This window comes from Chelonia mydas, chromosome 18, assembly GCF_015237465.2.
Source record: "Chelonia mydas isolate rCheMyd1 chromosome 18, rCheMyd1.pri.v2, whole genome shotgun sequence".
NCBI classification, from domain to species: Eukaryota; Metazoa; Chordata; order Testudines; family Cheloniidae; genus Chelonia; species Chelonia mydas.
Genome location: NC_051258.2, coordinates 1517609 through 1532875, shown reverse-complemented (window position 1 = coordinate 1532875; position 15267 = coordinate 1517609). Strand labels below are relative to the sequence as shown.

Genomic DNA, 15267 nt, shown 5'->3' with positions numbered 1-15267 from the left:
TTGTGCCCCCGGCCATGGAATCCCCGTTCCCTAAGGCTGGATCCCACTCCTGCCGGCGCTGCATGCCCTGGCTGCCTTCCTGGTCGCTGCCCCTCCTTCCAGCTGAACCCTGGGTAGCCAGCCTGGCTCTCCTGTTCACAGATACCTTCCTTAGTGTCCCTGGCCTTTGATATAGGATCCCTGCCCTCAGCTCCTCTGCCTGGCCTGGCCTGGCCTGGCCCAGATCTCAGATCTCAGGGCTGGATTCCTTGCCCCCAGCTCCGCTGCCCAGCCTGGCCCAGGATCTCAGATCCCAGGGCTGGATCCCCAGCTCCGCTGCCCAGCCTGGCCCAGATCTCAGATCCCAGGGCTGGATCCCCAGTTCCCCTGCCTGGCCTGGCCCAGGATCTCAGATCCCAGGGCTGGATCCCCTGCCTGGCCTGGCCTGGCCCAGGATCTCAGATCCCAGGGCTGGATTCCCTGCCCCCAGCTCCCCTGCCCGGCCTGGCCCAGATCTCAGATCCCAGGGCTGGATCCCCTGCCTGGCCTGGCCTGGCCCAGGATCTCAGATCCCAGGGCTGGATTCCCTGCCCCCAGCTCCCCTGCCCAGCCTGGCCCGGGATCTCAGATCCCAGGGCTGGATCCCCAGCTCCACTGCCCAGCCTGGCCCAGATCTCAGATCCCAGGGCTGGATCTCCTGCCTGGCCTGGCCTGGCCCAGGATCTCAGATCCCAGGGCTGGATCCCCAGTTCCCCTGCTGGCTTGGCCCAGGATCTCAGATCCAAGGGCTGGATCCCCTGCCTGGCCCGGCCGAGCCCAGGATCTCAGGTCCCAGAGCTGGATTCCCTGCCACCTGGCCCTGGCTCTCAGCCCGTTTCTCTCTGGTCTCTAATGCTCTCTCTGTCTGGTCCCAGATCGGCAGGAAGTGGTGACCTTACCACCCCTGCCCATCACCACTGCTCAGCCAGCCACCACCCGGACACCCACAACCTCCCCTTCGACGCCCATGATCACTACCAGGAGGGTGCCGGCCACCACGCCCCCCCGGCTCGTCACCCCCAAGCACCCGCCGATTCGGCACCCCCTGGAGCAGCGCCCCTGCCGCCGGGATGAAGCCGTCTGCTCCAACAAGCAGTGCATCCCCCGGGACTACCTGTGCGACGGCGAGCGGGACTGCCTGGACGGGAGCGACGAGCTCAGCTGCGGTAGGGGGCGTGAGGGGGCTGGACCGGGCCAGGAGGGGCAGCAAAAGAACAGCCAGGCTAGCAGACATGGCCCTCGGCTCGGATGGCTCCCGCAATTGGCTGACGGATCATTACTGGGGAATCGGGTCCCTGTGCAGCGCTGGGGGCGGGTCTGTCACGTGACACGGTGCGGGGGGACGGGCAGCGCTGGGGAGGGTCTCTCCCGTGACACGGTGCTGGGGGACGGGCAGCGCGGGGGGACGGGAGCAGCGCTGGGGAGGGTCTCTCCTGTGACACGGTGCGGGGGGATGGGAGCAGCGCTGGGGAGGGTCTCTCCTGTGACACGGTGCGGGGGGACAGGCAGCACTGGGGAGGGTCTCTCCCGTAACACGGTGCGGGGGGACGGGCAGCGCGGGGGGACGGGCAGCGCTGGGGAGGGTCTCTCCCGTGACATGGTGCGGGGGGACAGGCAGCGCGGGGGGACGGGCAGCACTGGGGAGGGTCTCTCCCGTGACACGGTGCGGGGGGACGGGCAGCGCTGGGGAGGGTCTCTCCCGTGACACGGTGCGGGGGGACGGGCAGCGCTGGGGAGGGTCTCTCCCCTGACACGGTGCGGGGAGACGGGCAGCGCTGGGGAGGGTCTCTCCCGTGACACGGTGCGGGGGGACGGGCAGCGCTGGGGAGGGTCTCTCCCGTGACACGGTGCGGGGGGACGGGCAGCGCGGGGGAGGGTCTCTCCCGTGACACGGTGCGGGGGGACGGGCAGCGCTGGGGAGGGTCTCTCCCCTGACACGGTGCGGGGAGACGGGCAGCGCTGGGGAGGGTCTCTCCCGTGACACGGTGCGGGGGGACGGGCAGCGCTGGGGAGGGTCTCTCCCGTGACACGGTGCGGGGGGACGGGCAGCGCGGGGGGACGGGCAGCACTGGGGAGGGTCTCTCCCGTGACACGGTGCGGGGGGACGGGCAGCGCTGATGCAGTCGGGGCCCAGGCCGTGCCCTGACGGATCTCCCTGCCCGACAGGCACCCCTACCCCGTGCGAGCCTAACGAGTTCAAGTGCCGGAACGGGCACTGCGCGCTCAAGCTGTGGCGGTGTGACGGGGACAACGACTGCGTGGACGGCTCCGATGAGGTGGACTGCCGTAAGTGTGCCGGCGAGAGCCACCCTGCCTTCCCCGGGCCCTGCCCAGCTCCCCAGCCTGGCTCCTTGAAGCCCCCAGGGCACCCAGGACAGCTCCGGGCTGCTCCCTGCTGCCCCTGGAAACGGCCCAGGCTGTGGCTCTGACCTCCAGGTGCGAAGGAGGCCGGCCAGGGAGGAGCAATGGAGCCGTCTGGTGACTCCCCGGAGACCCTTGGGGCTGGGGGCTCTGGCTGGTGGGGCTTGGGGCCGAGGCGAGGATGCTGCGTGGGAGAAGAGCACGGCTTGCCCCTTGTTGCCTCTCACTCAGCCGGCGCGCTGTGTCCCGGGGCCAGAGGAGCTGCCTGCACCCGCACACGATGCCAGCTGAAGCCGGGTCAGCCCGAGCTGCTGCCCTCCGGTGGGATGGCAGAGGAGAGCAGGGTGCCCATGGGTGCCACCTGCTGGCAGGGACTCGTAACAGCTTCCTGTGGGCTGGGCACGGGTTCAGCTCTATGCTGGCCCAGGCCCAGTGCCGACTGGATTCGTCTCTTCCCAGCTGGCACTGGGACAGTCCTCGGCGGGGGCTGGCCAGCGGTGTGCATGTGCCTGGCCCTGGCTGAGCTGGGTGGAAGAGGGGGATGCTGGTAGGCGGGGGCAGGGGGCGATGCTGGTCAGGCGGGGGGGTCATGCCAGCTGGGCAGGGGGCGATGCTGGTCAGGTGGGGGAGTATGGCCAAGCATTCGCAGGCTTATGCCCACTAACCCCCTCGTCGCATGCCCCCCAGCCACCAAGGGCCCCGGCGACACCTGCAGCCCCGACCAGTTCATCTGTGTGTCCAGCCGCACCTGCATCCCGGCCAGCTACCAGTGTGACGAGGAGGCCGACTGCCCCGACCGCTCCGACGAGGTCGGCTGCAGTGAGTGCAGGCATGGGGTGGGCTGTGGGGCCCACAGGGGGTGAGGGGTGGGCTCAGCCAGCTGCCTTGGCAGAGGGGTCTCTGCCTTCCAAGGAGGGGTGGGCGAGCCCTCCCCTTGGAGCTGCTGTGGGGCAGCCTAGGCCCGGGGTGGGGGACGCTTGCCTGCCTCACCTGGTTCCTCCCCCTAGCACCGCCACAAGTCATCACGCCCCCCGAGGAGTCCGTGCAGGCCACCCCCGGGCAGACAGTGCGCTTCCGCTGTGTGGCCGTCGGTGTGCCCACCCCCATCATCACCTGGAGACTCAACTGGGGGCACATCCCTGCCAACAGGAGGTAGGCTGGGGGTGGCCCAGGACACCCCAGGGAGCGGGGAATGTGGTTGCAGAAGGGGGCTCTGCAGTGTGTGTGGGCTCTGCAGTGGGGGAGGGGTGTTGCAGGGGGAATGCAGTGCGGGAGTTGGCGTGAGGGGCTCTGCAGTGTGTGTGGGCTCTGCAGTGGGGGAGGGGTGTTGCAGGGGGAATGCAGTGGGGGAGTTGGCGTGAGGGGCTCTGCAGTGTGTGTGGGCTCTGCTGTGGAGAAGGGGCATTGCAGTGGAGTCACAGTGGGGATTAATGTGAGGGTCTCTGCAGTGGGGGAGGGGCTCTGCAGTGGAGGTGCAGTGGGGGTTGGCATGAGGGGCTCTGCAGCATGTGGGGGGCTCTTCTGGGGGGAGGGGTTGTGCAGTGGGGGTTGGCATGAGGAGCTCTGCAGTGGGAGGGGGTGTTGCAGTGAAGGTGCAGTGGTATTTGGCGTGAGGGGCTCTGCAGTGCGTGTGGGAGCTCAGCAGTGGAGGAGGGGCTCTGCAGCTCATGGGGGGTTCTGCAGTCGAGTAGGAGCTCTGCAGTGGGGGAGTCACAGTGGAGTCTTGCATTGCAGTGGAGTCACAGTGGGGACTGGTGTGAGGGGCTCTGCAGTGGTGGTGCAGTGGTGGGTTGGCATGAGGGGCTCTGCAGCATGTGGGGGGCTCTGCAGTGGGAGAGGGGCATTGCAGTGGAAATGCAGTGGGAGGTTGGTGTGAGGGGCTCTGCAGCACATGGGACCCTTTTGCCAGGGCTCCCTCCATTGGGACTTGTGGGCACTGCCCTTCCTCCCCTCCCCAGAGTGTCCATAAGCAGCGAGAACGGCCACGGGATGCTGACCATCCGGGATGTGAAGGAGGCCGACCAGGGGGCCTACACCTGTGAAGCCATCAATGCCCGGGGCATGGTATTCGGGATCCCCGATGGTGTGCTGAGCCTCACGCCCCAGCGTGGTGAGTCTGGGGCCCAACACCCGCCCTCCCTGCCAGTTCTGCCAGCCTCAGACCTGGCCAGTGAGCGCAGGGCCTGGGGGCTTGGTTCGCTGGTCTGTGACCTCCCCAGCTGTGGCCTCGCAGCCCCTGGGGAAGGGGGGGTTGAGCCTGGATGGGGAAGCAGGACGGGCAGGAATTGGGAGCCGACTGGCGTCTGGGGCTCACCTGGGTGAGAAATTTTCCAGGTGGGGCCGGAGGTTCCTGGTCAGTGACGGTGCCGTCACCCCCGCCATGGCTTCCATGGCACCTGCCTGCCCCACCCTATTCCCGCGTGGGGCGCTGTGGCACCGGCAGGGACGTGCAGCCAGGTCCGCTCTGCGCCCCCAGGGCGCCAGGGCCTATCGTGGTCTCCCTCGTTTCCCGGCAGGTCCCTGCCCCGAAGGACACTTCCATGTTGAAGGTACCTCCAAATGCCTGGCCTGCTTCTGCTTTGGCATCACCACGGCTTGCCAAGGCACCAGCCGCTACCGGGACAAGATCCGCCTGCGCTTTGACACGCCTGAGGACTTCAAGGGTGAGGGGCCGGGAAGGGTAACTGCCGATACAGCTGCCAATACTAGCCGGGCCCTGCCATGCAACATGCCCTCTTGCTCTCTGGGCCATGGTTACTGCCCTGTGGCTTTGCCAGGGCGAGAGTCTGGCTGTGGTTTCCCAGCTGGGAAGCACGTCTCCCTGGGAGGAATGCCCCCCGCCAGGAGTGTGAGCCCACCGAGTTGGCCTAGCCTCAGGCGTGGTGCTGAGGGCTGCGGCCCCCTGCTGCTGCACAGACTGGCCTAGGAGGGCTGGCGTGGGCCTTGGAAGTGCGGCTTAGGTTGGCTGCCCAGCTTGGAAAGCAGGTTAACTAGCAGTTAGTGGAATGGCCTCCAGAGTGGCTGGCTGCAGACAGGGCTGGGGTGGACGGGTTGGTAGGGCCCTTGTGGCTGGAGAGTTTCCTCTAAGCTGACTCCTGGCCAATCAGGCCCCACTCTGGTCCCTGGCTTGTGCAGCAGGTGCCCTTGTGATGGGCCAAGGACAAATGCAGAGCTATTCCACAGACTCACTCTGGCAGCCAGACCAGAGGGGTCTCATCAGCCACAGCTCAGCTCTGGGGGCACAGGGGGGCTTGAGGGAGGGCAGCAGGTCTTGTTGCGGGGCCCCTCGCAGCAGCCGTCTCCCCATGCAGCCCTGCCCCTTTCTGTGTGGGTGAGCGCTGTGCTGGGAGCAGGGGGCGCTAAGCCTTTCCTCCTCCTGGCCAGGGGTGAATGTGACAACGCCAGCGCAGCTGGGGACGCTGCCCCTCTCCTCCACACAGCTCCAGATCGACCCCGCCCTGCAGGAGTTCCAGCTCGTGGACCTGTCCAGGAGGTTTCTGGCACAGAACTCCTTCTGGACATTGCCTAGCCAATTCCTGGGCAACAAGGTGAAGGGCCGGGACTGGGCAGACCCTTGGGTGGGGAGGGGACAGCAGCCTGGGAGGGGAGGTGGCAAGTGGAGTAGCCCATCCCTCCGCTGGCACCATCTAGGGCACAGGGAAGTGCCTGCTCTGCTGGGGGCCTCTGGGGCAGGAACGGTGCCACTGCGCATGGCAGCCCAGTGCCGCGTCCCCAGGGGCCTGGCGACTTTGCGGCCTGGCTGGTGTTGGAGAACAGAGGGACCCTTCCAGACACGCAGCCAGCAGCAGCCTCACGTGGGGTTAGAACAGGGGCGAGGCCTCTGGCTGTACCCTGCCCACGCCCCAGGAGCGCCCCCTGCTGGCTGGCTACACACGAGGGGCGCCATGGTGGCCTGAGGCCCTGTGGAGGGCGAGGGAGGGGCTGGCAGGTGGAGGGACCGTCTCTGGGTTCTTTGCAGGGCTTGCAGGACTCCCCTGGGGCTGCCAGCTCCCGGCTGCACGCTGACCTGAGCTCTGTCGCTGGTTGCAGGTGGACTCCTACGGCGGGTACCTCAGCTTCCAGGTGCGCTATGGACTAGCGCGCGGCCAGTCGGAGCCCGTGCAGAAATCCAGCGTGGTGATTGTGGGGAATGGGCAGAAGCTCATCTACCGGGTGCAGGTGCCCACCCAGCCATCGGTCATCAACCGGCGCCAGATTCATTTCACAGAGGTGGGTCTGCTGGAGAGGCAGCTGGCCCCACGTGCCCAGGGAGGGCTGGGGGCCTCCGTCCCTGGCAGCATGCTCTCTCAGCTGCCCGAGCCGATGAGCATGGGTTGGGGTGGCGTTCAGCCCACTCACTTGGCTTCCAGTAGGGCTCTCGCACCGTGCGGTGGGTGCTGATCTGCTGCTCACGCCGGCTGACCCTGCCATGCCCGGCTGGCCCCTTGCAGCGGCGGGAGGCAGGCCCGGCTGGGCGACCGAGGCTCGTTCTGTGGCTCACCAACTGCCCCTTGGACGCCTGTTGGCAGCTCCAGGGCAGGCAAAGGCAGCGGGAAGCTGGGGTGAAGGAGACGGGATGCTGAGACCCGCCACTTGTCCTGAGCTCCTTAGCTAGGCTGTCCCGCACTGGGCATGATGCCCTCAGGAGAAACAAAGTTTGCCTTGGCTTTCTCCACCAGCTCCTTCCTGGCCCCTTATTGCCAGGAACACATGCCAGGGGATTCCCTTGCTCTCCAGTCACTGGGGAAGAGGTATGCGGACATGGTAGGTTGCATCCAGTGTGGTTGTCAGAGCCATGAACGGGCATCTGGAGCTGCTGTGTGCCTGGTCCTCTGAGTGCAGTGCTGGGATGCCCCTCCCCCGGTCCATATTGCCCTGCGTTCCCGGCATGCACTCGGGGGGCGAATGCGACATTGTCCCTCCCCTGGGCCTTTCCCAGGAGAACTGGCAGCACGAGTCGGGTGCCCCGGTGAGCCGAGAGACGCTGCTCCTGGCCCTGCAGAACCTGGAGAGCATCCTGGTGCAGACAGTCTACGACAACAAGATGGCGAGCGTAGGGCTGAGCGACATCGCCATGGACACCACCACCATGGAGCTCACTAGCCAGGGCATGGCGCAGGGCGTCGAGGAGTGCAGGTGCCATCAGGAAACTGCCCGGCTTGGGTGGGGGGAGTCTCCTGCTTCCTAGGAAGCTCAGGGCCCCAACATTCTGGGCTCAAGGAGCCGTGGGCTGGCTGGTGTCTCTCTTCCCTCCGGGCACTGTGTAGCCGGGACGTACCGTTGCTGCAACAAGGCCGGGGCCCAAACTCGGCGTGCTTCCTTGTGACAGGGCTGGGCCCCTGCTGCTGTGCTGCGGACCCCCCTGCGTGCTGTGGATCCCCCAGTGCCTGCCATGGGTCCCCCCTGCTTGCCATGGGTCCCCCAGTGACTGACGCGGGTCCCCCCTGCATGCTGCAGGTCCCCCCAGTACCTGATGCGGGTCCCCCAGTACCTGATGCGGGTCTGCCCTGCATGCCATGGGTCCCCACTGTGTGCCAAGGGTTTCCCAGTACGTGCTGTGGGTCCCCCAGGGCCTGACGCAGTTCCCCAGCATCTGCTGCGGGTCCCCCCTATGTGCCATGGGTCCCCCTTGTGTGCCATGGCTCAACGAGTAAGCAGGAGGGCCCTGCAGGGAATCACAGAATCATAGAATACCAGGGTTGGAAGGGACCTCAGGAGGTCATCTAGTCCAACCCCCTGCTCAAAGCAGGACCAACCCCAACTAAATCGGGAAGAGTGCTGCGAAAAAGCAGGAGGGCACTGCGGGGAAGCAGGAGGGTGCTGCGGGGAAGCAGGAGGGCGCTGTGGGGAAGCACTGGGGACTGTGCTGGACCCTCAGCTCTGGAGCATCCCAGTCCCGAACTAAGGAAGGGCAACTGCCCCAGGGCATGATCCATGGGCCCCGCTGGAGCTGCAGGGAGCAGGCTACAGCTGTCTTTCTGGCAGGGGAGCCCTCTGTTCACCCCAAGGACCAGCCTGCTCTCCCCAGCCCCTAGTGAGTGGGGAGGGGACCACTCCGGCTGGCTCCCCTCCCCCACTGTGGAGACCCGTCTGTTGCCGCCATCACCCCCTGTGCTCTGTCCTGGCTCAGGCTCCATCCCGGATGGGATGCAGCACCCTGGGCCTGCCGGATCTCCAAGGGGAACGTCAGCTGAGCCCTGGGTTTTCCGTAGCCTGGGACTGTCCCACTCCCTGCGGCCAGCTCCTCCTGCTTCCTTCCAGGTGCCCCATCGGCTACCTGGGCCTGTCCTGCGAGAGGTGCGATGCCCGCTTTGAGCGGGTACCCGAGGGCCCCTACCTCGGCACCTGCTCCGGCTGCAACTGCCACGGGCACTCCAGCTCCTGTGACCGGGTCTTCGGCTACTGTCTGGTAAGGAACAGGGCCTGGCTACTGCCTGGCTACAACCTGGCATCCCCTAGTGACGGGAGGGGAGGGGCAGACGCCAAGCGGGATGGAGCGGGACTCTGTGCATCGCCCACTCCTGGGCTCTCTCCTCTAGGGCATGTGCTGGCCGGACCTATTCCCGGGGCAATGCCAGGTAGACCGTGGATGGTCAGTGCCACCCATGACATGCCCAGTCCAGTGCATGCTGGGGCATCTGAGCGCAGAGGGGAGTCACTGTGGGGAGCGGGCCGGTGCTCCCTTGTTCAGGGTGCGGTGCTGCACAGTGCGGGTGGCGTTGCCTGCTGCAGGCACCGTGCCCCTTGCAGCTTCCTGGAGCCTCAATGACCCACCTCCTCCCTCCCCCAGAACTGCCAGCACAACACAGAGGGGCCTCAGTGTAACAAGTGCAAACCTGGCTTCTTCGGAGATGCCACCAGGGGCAACGCCACGGCCTGCCGGGCCTGCCCCTGCCCCTACACTGACTCCGCGCGCAGGTGAGTGCTGGGAGCGCACCGCCCCGTGGCTCGCAGGGCATGGGTGCCCTGTTGCTGGGCTGCTCTGTGCCTGGCTCCGTGCTCTCCGGGGGCACGCAGGGCGCTAACCGTCTCTGCTTTGCTGCCTGCAGGTTCTCCAACACGTGCTTCCTGGACACAGACGGGCAGGCCACGTGTGACGACTGTGCCCCGGGGTACACGGGGCGGCGCTGTGAGAGGTGGGTCCCTGAGGCACTGGGGGAGCAGGGGGGATGTTAGCCCAGGGCACTGGGGCGTTCTCCTCGATGGGGAAGGCTGCAGGGAGGGGTAAGCTGAGGGGGCCTGCTGGGCCTGGTGTGCGGGGGGATGGGCAGCAGGGATGGCACTGGCTCCATGGGAGGGAGAAGGGCAGGGGTTGGCATGGACCGGGGGAGCCCATGGGGAACAGGACACTCTGAGAGCTCTCCCGCAGTGGGAGATGGATGGGTGCCCTCTGGGAAGTCGGGGGTCAGGGAACCTGCTCTATAGAGGGGACATCCATGGCCTTGCTCCAGGCGGGCCTGTCTGACCCGGCATCTCTCTCAATTCCCCTGTAGCTGTGCCCGTGGCTACGAAGGGAACCCCATGCAGCCGGGCGGGAGGTGTGTGACAACCGGTGAGTACCCCCGTGTGCCCTCTGCCAGTAAGTGCCCCCGGACCTTGGCACTGCGCTGGTCTCATTCCCTGCGCTGCTCATTGGCATCCTGGGAGAGAGACCTCAGCCTCGTCCCTCGCCTCAGGCAGGGGCTGTGCCTGGAGCCTTCCTGGGGGTGCTGTGGGCTCTGCTGGGGACCCACAGCCATCCCTAGGGTCCTGCCCAGCCCCTCAATGAGGAGATCGACAGTCTGGATCTTTTCTCTGGGCAGGGCCTCTGCAAACATCACGTTGCCCTTGGGGGAGCCCCCAAACTGGGCCCTGCCGTGCCTGGCTCCTGAGCCATGCGTACCGAGACCCCTACGCCATAGCCTTGAGCCTTGGGTTTGGGAGCCATCAGTGGGGCAGGACAGAATCACTGTGACCCTTGAGGGAGCCCCTGCTGGCGACGCCCAGCCCCCTCACTCCATCCCCTCATGATCTTATCTGGACCCAGAACTCCCCAGGGCGCGATGGGCACTGCAGCTGCTGAATAGTGCCGTGGCCCCATCCCGCTCCGGTGCCCCTGGCTGCACAGAGACCAGCCAGTGCCAAGCAGCCAGGGCTGCCCCACGGCGTGGTAGCGGGAGACGAGTGGGTTGGAGGTTGGGTGAGTGTCTGACTGGCTGCAAACCCCTCTGCTTCCCCAGCCCAGGAGTTCATGAAGTGTGACAAGCGGGGGAGCAGTGACTCCACAGGAGGCTCCTGCCGCTGTAAGGTAGGTACGGTGCTGTGCGGTGCGGTGCTGTGCGGTGCGGTGCTGTGCGGTGCCCTGCGGTGCAGTACGGCATGGTACAGTGTGATACTCGATGGTCTGGTGCAGTGCAGTACGGGTGTGTGGCGCGGTGCAATATGGTTTAGTATGGTACAGTACAGTGCAGTGTGGTACAGTGCAGTACGGGGCTATGCAGTTTGAAGGTGTGCGGTGTGTTGCAGTGCAGTGTAGTGTGATGCCGTGCTGTGTGGTGCGATATGGTGCAGTACAGTGTGATACTCTATGGTCTGGTGCAGTGAAGTACGGTGTGGTGAGGTGTGGCGTTGCATGGTACAATTTAATATGGTGCGGTGTGGTACAGTGCAATATGGGGCTGTGTGGTTTGGTGTTGTGCGGTGTGGTGCGGTGCAGTGTGGCCCAGCGCTGCGCGGTGCGGTGTGGCCTAGCGCGGTGCTGTGCGGTGCGGTGCAGTGTGGCCCAGCACTGCGTGGTTCGGTGTGGCACAGCGCGGTGCTGCACGGTGCGGTGCAGTGTGGCCCAGCACTGCGTGGTTCGGTGTGGCACAGCGCGGTGCTGCACGGTGCGGTGCAGTGTGGCCCAGTGCTGCGTGGTTCGGTGTGGCCCAGCGCGGTGCTGTGCAGTGCGGTGCAGTGTGGCCCAGCTGCTGCGTGGTTCGGTGTGGCCTAGCGTGGTGCTGTGCGGTGCGGTGCAGTGTGGCCCAGCGCTGCGTGGTTCGGTGTGGCCCAGCGCGGTGCTGTGCGGTGCGGTGCAGTGTGGCCCAGCACTGCGTGGTGCGGTGTGGCCTAGCGTGGTGCTGTGCGGTGCGGTGCAGTGTGGCCCAGCTCTGTGTGGTGCGGTGTGGCCCAGCGCGGTGCTGCGCGGTGCGGTGCAGTGTGGCCCAGCACTGCGTGGTTCGGTGTGGCACAGCGTGGTGCTGCGCGGTGCGGTGCAGTGTGGCCCAGCGCTGCGTGGTGCGGTGTGGCCTAGCGCGGTGCTGCACGGTGCGGTGCAGTGTGGCCCAGCACTGCGTGGTTCGGTGTGGCCCAGCGCGGTGCTGTGCAGTGCGGTGCAGTGTGGCCCAGCGCTGCGTGGTTCGGTGTGGCCCAGCGCGGTGCTGTGCGGTGCGGTGCAGTGTGGCCCAGTGCTGCGTGGTTCGGTGTGGCCTAGCACGGTGCTGTGCGGTGCGGTGCAGTGTGGCCCAGCGCTGCGTGGTTCGGTGTGGCACAGCGCGGTGCTGCACGGTGCGGTGCAGTGTGGCCCAGCGCTGCGTGGTGCGGTGTGGCCCAGCGCGGTGCTGTGCGGTGCGGTGCAGTGTGGCCCAGCACTGCGTGGTGCGGTGTGGCCTAGCGCGGTGCTGTGCGGTGCGGTGCAGTGTGGCCCAGCACTGCGTGGTGCGGTGTGGCCTAGCGCGGTGCTGTGCGGTGCGGTGCAGTGTGGCCCAGCGCTGTGTGGTGCAGTGTGGCCTAGCGTGGTGCTGTGTGGTGCGGTGCAGTGTGGCCCAGCACTGTGTGGTGCGGTGTGGCCCAGCGCGGTGCTGCGCGGTGCAGTGCAGTGTGGCCCAGCACTGCGTGGTTCGGTGTGGCACAGCGTGGTGCTGCGCGGTGCAGTGTGGCCCAGAGCTGCGTGGTGCGGTGTGGCCTAGCGCGGTGCTGCGCGGTGCGGTGCAGTGTGGCCCAGCGCTGTGTGGTGCAGTGTGGCCCAGCGCGGTGCTGTGCAGTGCGGTGCAGTGTGGCCCAGCACTGCGTGGTTCGGTGTGGCACAGCGTGGTGCTGCGCGGTGCGGTGCAGTGTGGCCCAGCGCTGTGTGGTGCAGTGTGGCCCAGCGCGGTGCTGTGCAGTGCGGTGCAGTGTGGCCCAGCACTGCGTGGTTCGGTGTGGCCCTGTGCGGTGCAGTGTGGCCCAGCGCTGCGTGGTGCAGTGTGGCCCAGCGCGGTGCTGCGTGGTGCGGTGCAGTGTGGCCCAGCACTGCGTGGTTCGGTGTGGCACAGCGTGGTGCTGCGCGGTGCGGTGCAGTGTGGCCCAGCACTGCGTGGTTCGGTGTGGCACAGCGTGGTGCTGCGCGGTGCAGTGTGGCCCAGCGCTGCGTGGTGCGGTGTGGCCTAGCGCGGTGCTGCGCGGTGCGGTGCAGTGTGGCCCAGCGCGGTGCTGTGCAGTGCGGTGCAGTGTGGCCCAGCGCTGCATGGTGCGGTGTGGCCCAGCGCGGTGCTGCGTAGTGCGGTGCTGTGCTTTGCAGTGCAATGCGACCCCACTGGCCTGGGGAGCACATGGTGGCGACAGGGATTTGAACAGCAGAAGCAAAAAGCAGAAACGAGTACTTGGGTCCTGCCTTCTGGGCTCTCGGGCAGGGCCTGCCTGGGGGCTGGGGGACGCACTGAGAGGTTTGGGGCAGACAGCTGCATTCGGAGCCCCCAGGGCTCCTGCACCACGCCCTCCCGTAGGGCTCAGGGCCTGGCCCCGGCCACTCCTGTGTGCCCTCTGCTGGCTCCATGCCAGGGGCTTCATCCATTCTGGGGGTGCTGCAGGGGCGTATCTGTTCCCTGGAGTCAGGGAGGGAGAGGAGGGGACCCCCAGTGCCCGCTTGGAGGCTGTGGCCCAGCCCGAGTACAATGACCCTCCCCAGCCATTGTGCTGGACAGCTGCCTGGCAGACGGTGGCCAGCTCTGCCATCTCCGCAGCTCGCCTTCAACCGCCCAGCTGTGCCCTGCAGCCTGCGGCCTGGAGCGGCACAGGCTAGTGCCACTAGCATGCCCCCTCCTCCATGCTCCAGGGTTCCCAGACAGACACAGCGCTCCCTAGGACTAGTGGGTGCTGTGCCCACCTGAGAGCAGTGGGGGCCCCTTGCCAGAGGCCCAGGCCAACACTAGATCGGTCGGATTCCTGGAGGATGGGCTGTATTGGAGCCAGGCCAGTGCCCCGGAGCACGCAGGAGCCCCTGGGCCCTGCCAGGCTGGGGCAGCGTGGGTGGGGGTGCAGTGGGAGCAGCCCTGCTGTGTGCCCGGCCTGCCCGCATCTCTCGGTGCCATCCCTCCGTCTCTTCTGCAGCCCAATGTGGTGGGACGTCTCTGCAACGAGTGCACGCCTGGAGCCTTCTACCTGAGCGACCAGAACCCCGACGGCTGCCTGAAGTGCTTCTGCATGGGGGTGTCCCGGCAGTGCGCCAGCTCCTCCTGGAATAGAGAGCAGGTACCGCCCGCAGGCAGGGCCTCCCCCCAGAGACCCCCTCAGGGCAGGTACCGCCCGCAGGCAGCGCCTCCCCCCAGAGACCCCCTCAGGGCAGGTACCGCCCGCAGGCAGCGCCTCCCCCCAGAGACCCCCTCAGGGCAGGTACCGCCCGCAGGCAGGGCCTCCCCCCCAGAGACCCCCTCAGGGCAGGTACCGCCCGCAGGCAGGGCCTCCCCCCCAGAGACCCCCTCAGGGCAGGTACCGCCCGCAGGCAGGGCCTCCCCCCCAGAGACCCCCTCAGTGCAGGTACCGCCCGCAGGCAGGGCCTCTCCCCCAGAGACCCCCTCAGGGCAGGTACCGCCCACAGGCAGCGCCTCCCCCCAGAGACCCCCTGTCCCGGAGTCCCCGGGCGATGCTCTGGAACTACTCCATTCAAAGCCAGTCAGGACTCTGGGGGAGCCTCCTCTCTGGGAGCAGCCTGTCTGCAGGGCAAGAAGCTTCCACAGCTTCCACCCTCCTGGGTCTGACTTCGGAGCATTCAGCATCCCCTGCCCCACCATGCACTTCCCACAGCGAGTCCGCCCAGGCGGGGTCCTGGGGAAGCCAGAGGGTCCCGCCTCCCAACTCCGCAGTCAGCCGTGACTCTCAGCCAGCCGGGAAAACAGAAGGTTTATTAGTCGACAGGAGCACAGAGCACCTCCCCACCCTGAGAGCTCCAGCGGGCAGGTACCGCTGTCGGCAAGCACCTCCTGACCCAGAGAGCTCCACCGGGCAGGTACCAGCTGCGGGCAGTGCCCCCCCACCCAGAGAGCCATACCAGGCAGGTACTGCCCTCAGGCAGTGTCTCCCCTGGCAGAGAGCCCCACCGGGCAGGGGCACGGCCCCATCAGCTAACCTTCACCGGGGCCCATAGATTCGCCCATGTCAAGCGCTGCCAGCAGGCAGAGCCGTTCGCTGGCCTGCCCCCCGTGTCCTTGATGCAGATCAGTGTGCTCACCCCATGGCAGAGATGGAACCCCCAAGAGGGCAGTGAGGCGCAGGAGAACCCAGGTGTCCTGCTCCCGGCGTCGGGCCGCCAGCTAACAATGTTTATGTTGCAGGTGCGGGCCATGGACGGTGAACAGGAGCACTTCAGCCTGGCCAACCTGGCCAACACCCGCACGGTCAGCGAGGGCATCCGCTTCCCGAGCCATGCCGAGTTGGCCTTTTCCGCCTTCCACTCCCTGCCCCGCGATGTCTACTACTGGGTGCTGCCCGACCGCTTCAAGGGAGACAAGGTGCCCCCCTCCGTTCCACGGTGCCCATAGCTGACACGGCCACCCTCATGGCAGGCTGGGCTGGCAGCATTGCCAGGCCCCGGTGCACCGTGGTGCTGGGGAAGGGTGGGGGCAGGGGGAGGGCGGGTGCTTCGGGGGGTGAGCAAAGGGATGGAGTGGGGGAGGC

General features: G+C 67.0%; 1 protein-coding gene across 1 annotated transcript in view; it reads left to right on the top strand.

The window, feature by feature from the left end:
- The window catches only part of HSPG2 (heparan sulfate proteoglycan 2), a 174307-nt gene that overhangs the window by 56287 nt on the left and 102753 nt on the right, over positions 1-15267 (top strand). Inside the window, 16 exon segments of the mRNA XM_043531753.1 lie at positions 894-1184; positions 2185-2304; positions 3067-3198; positions 3387-3531; positions 4338-4489; positions 4896-5042; positions 5764-5927; positions 6430-6609; positions 7319-7515; positions 8641-8788; positions 9170-9297; positions 9429-9515; positions 9873-9931; positions 10599-10666; positions 13705-13845; positions 14925-15101. Coding sequence (XP_043387688.1) covers positions 894-1184; positions 2185-2304; positions 3067-3198; positions 3387-3531; positions 4338-4489; positions 4896-5042; positions 5764-5927; positions 6430-6609; positions 7319-7515; positions 8641-8788; positions 9170-9297; positions 9429-9515; positions 9873-9931; positions 10599-10666; positions 13705-13845; positions 14925-15101 — 2336 coding nt within the window.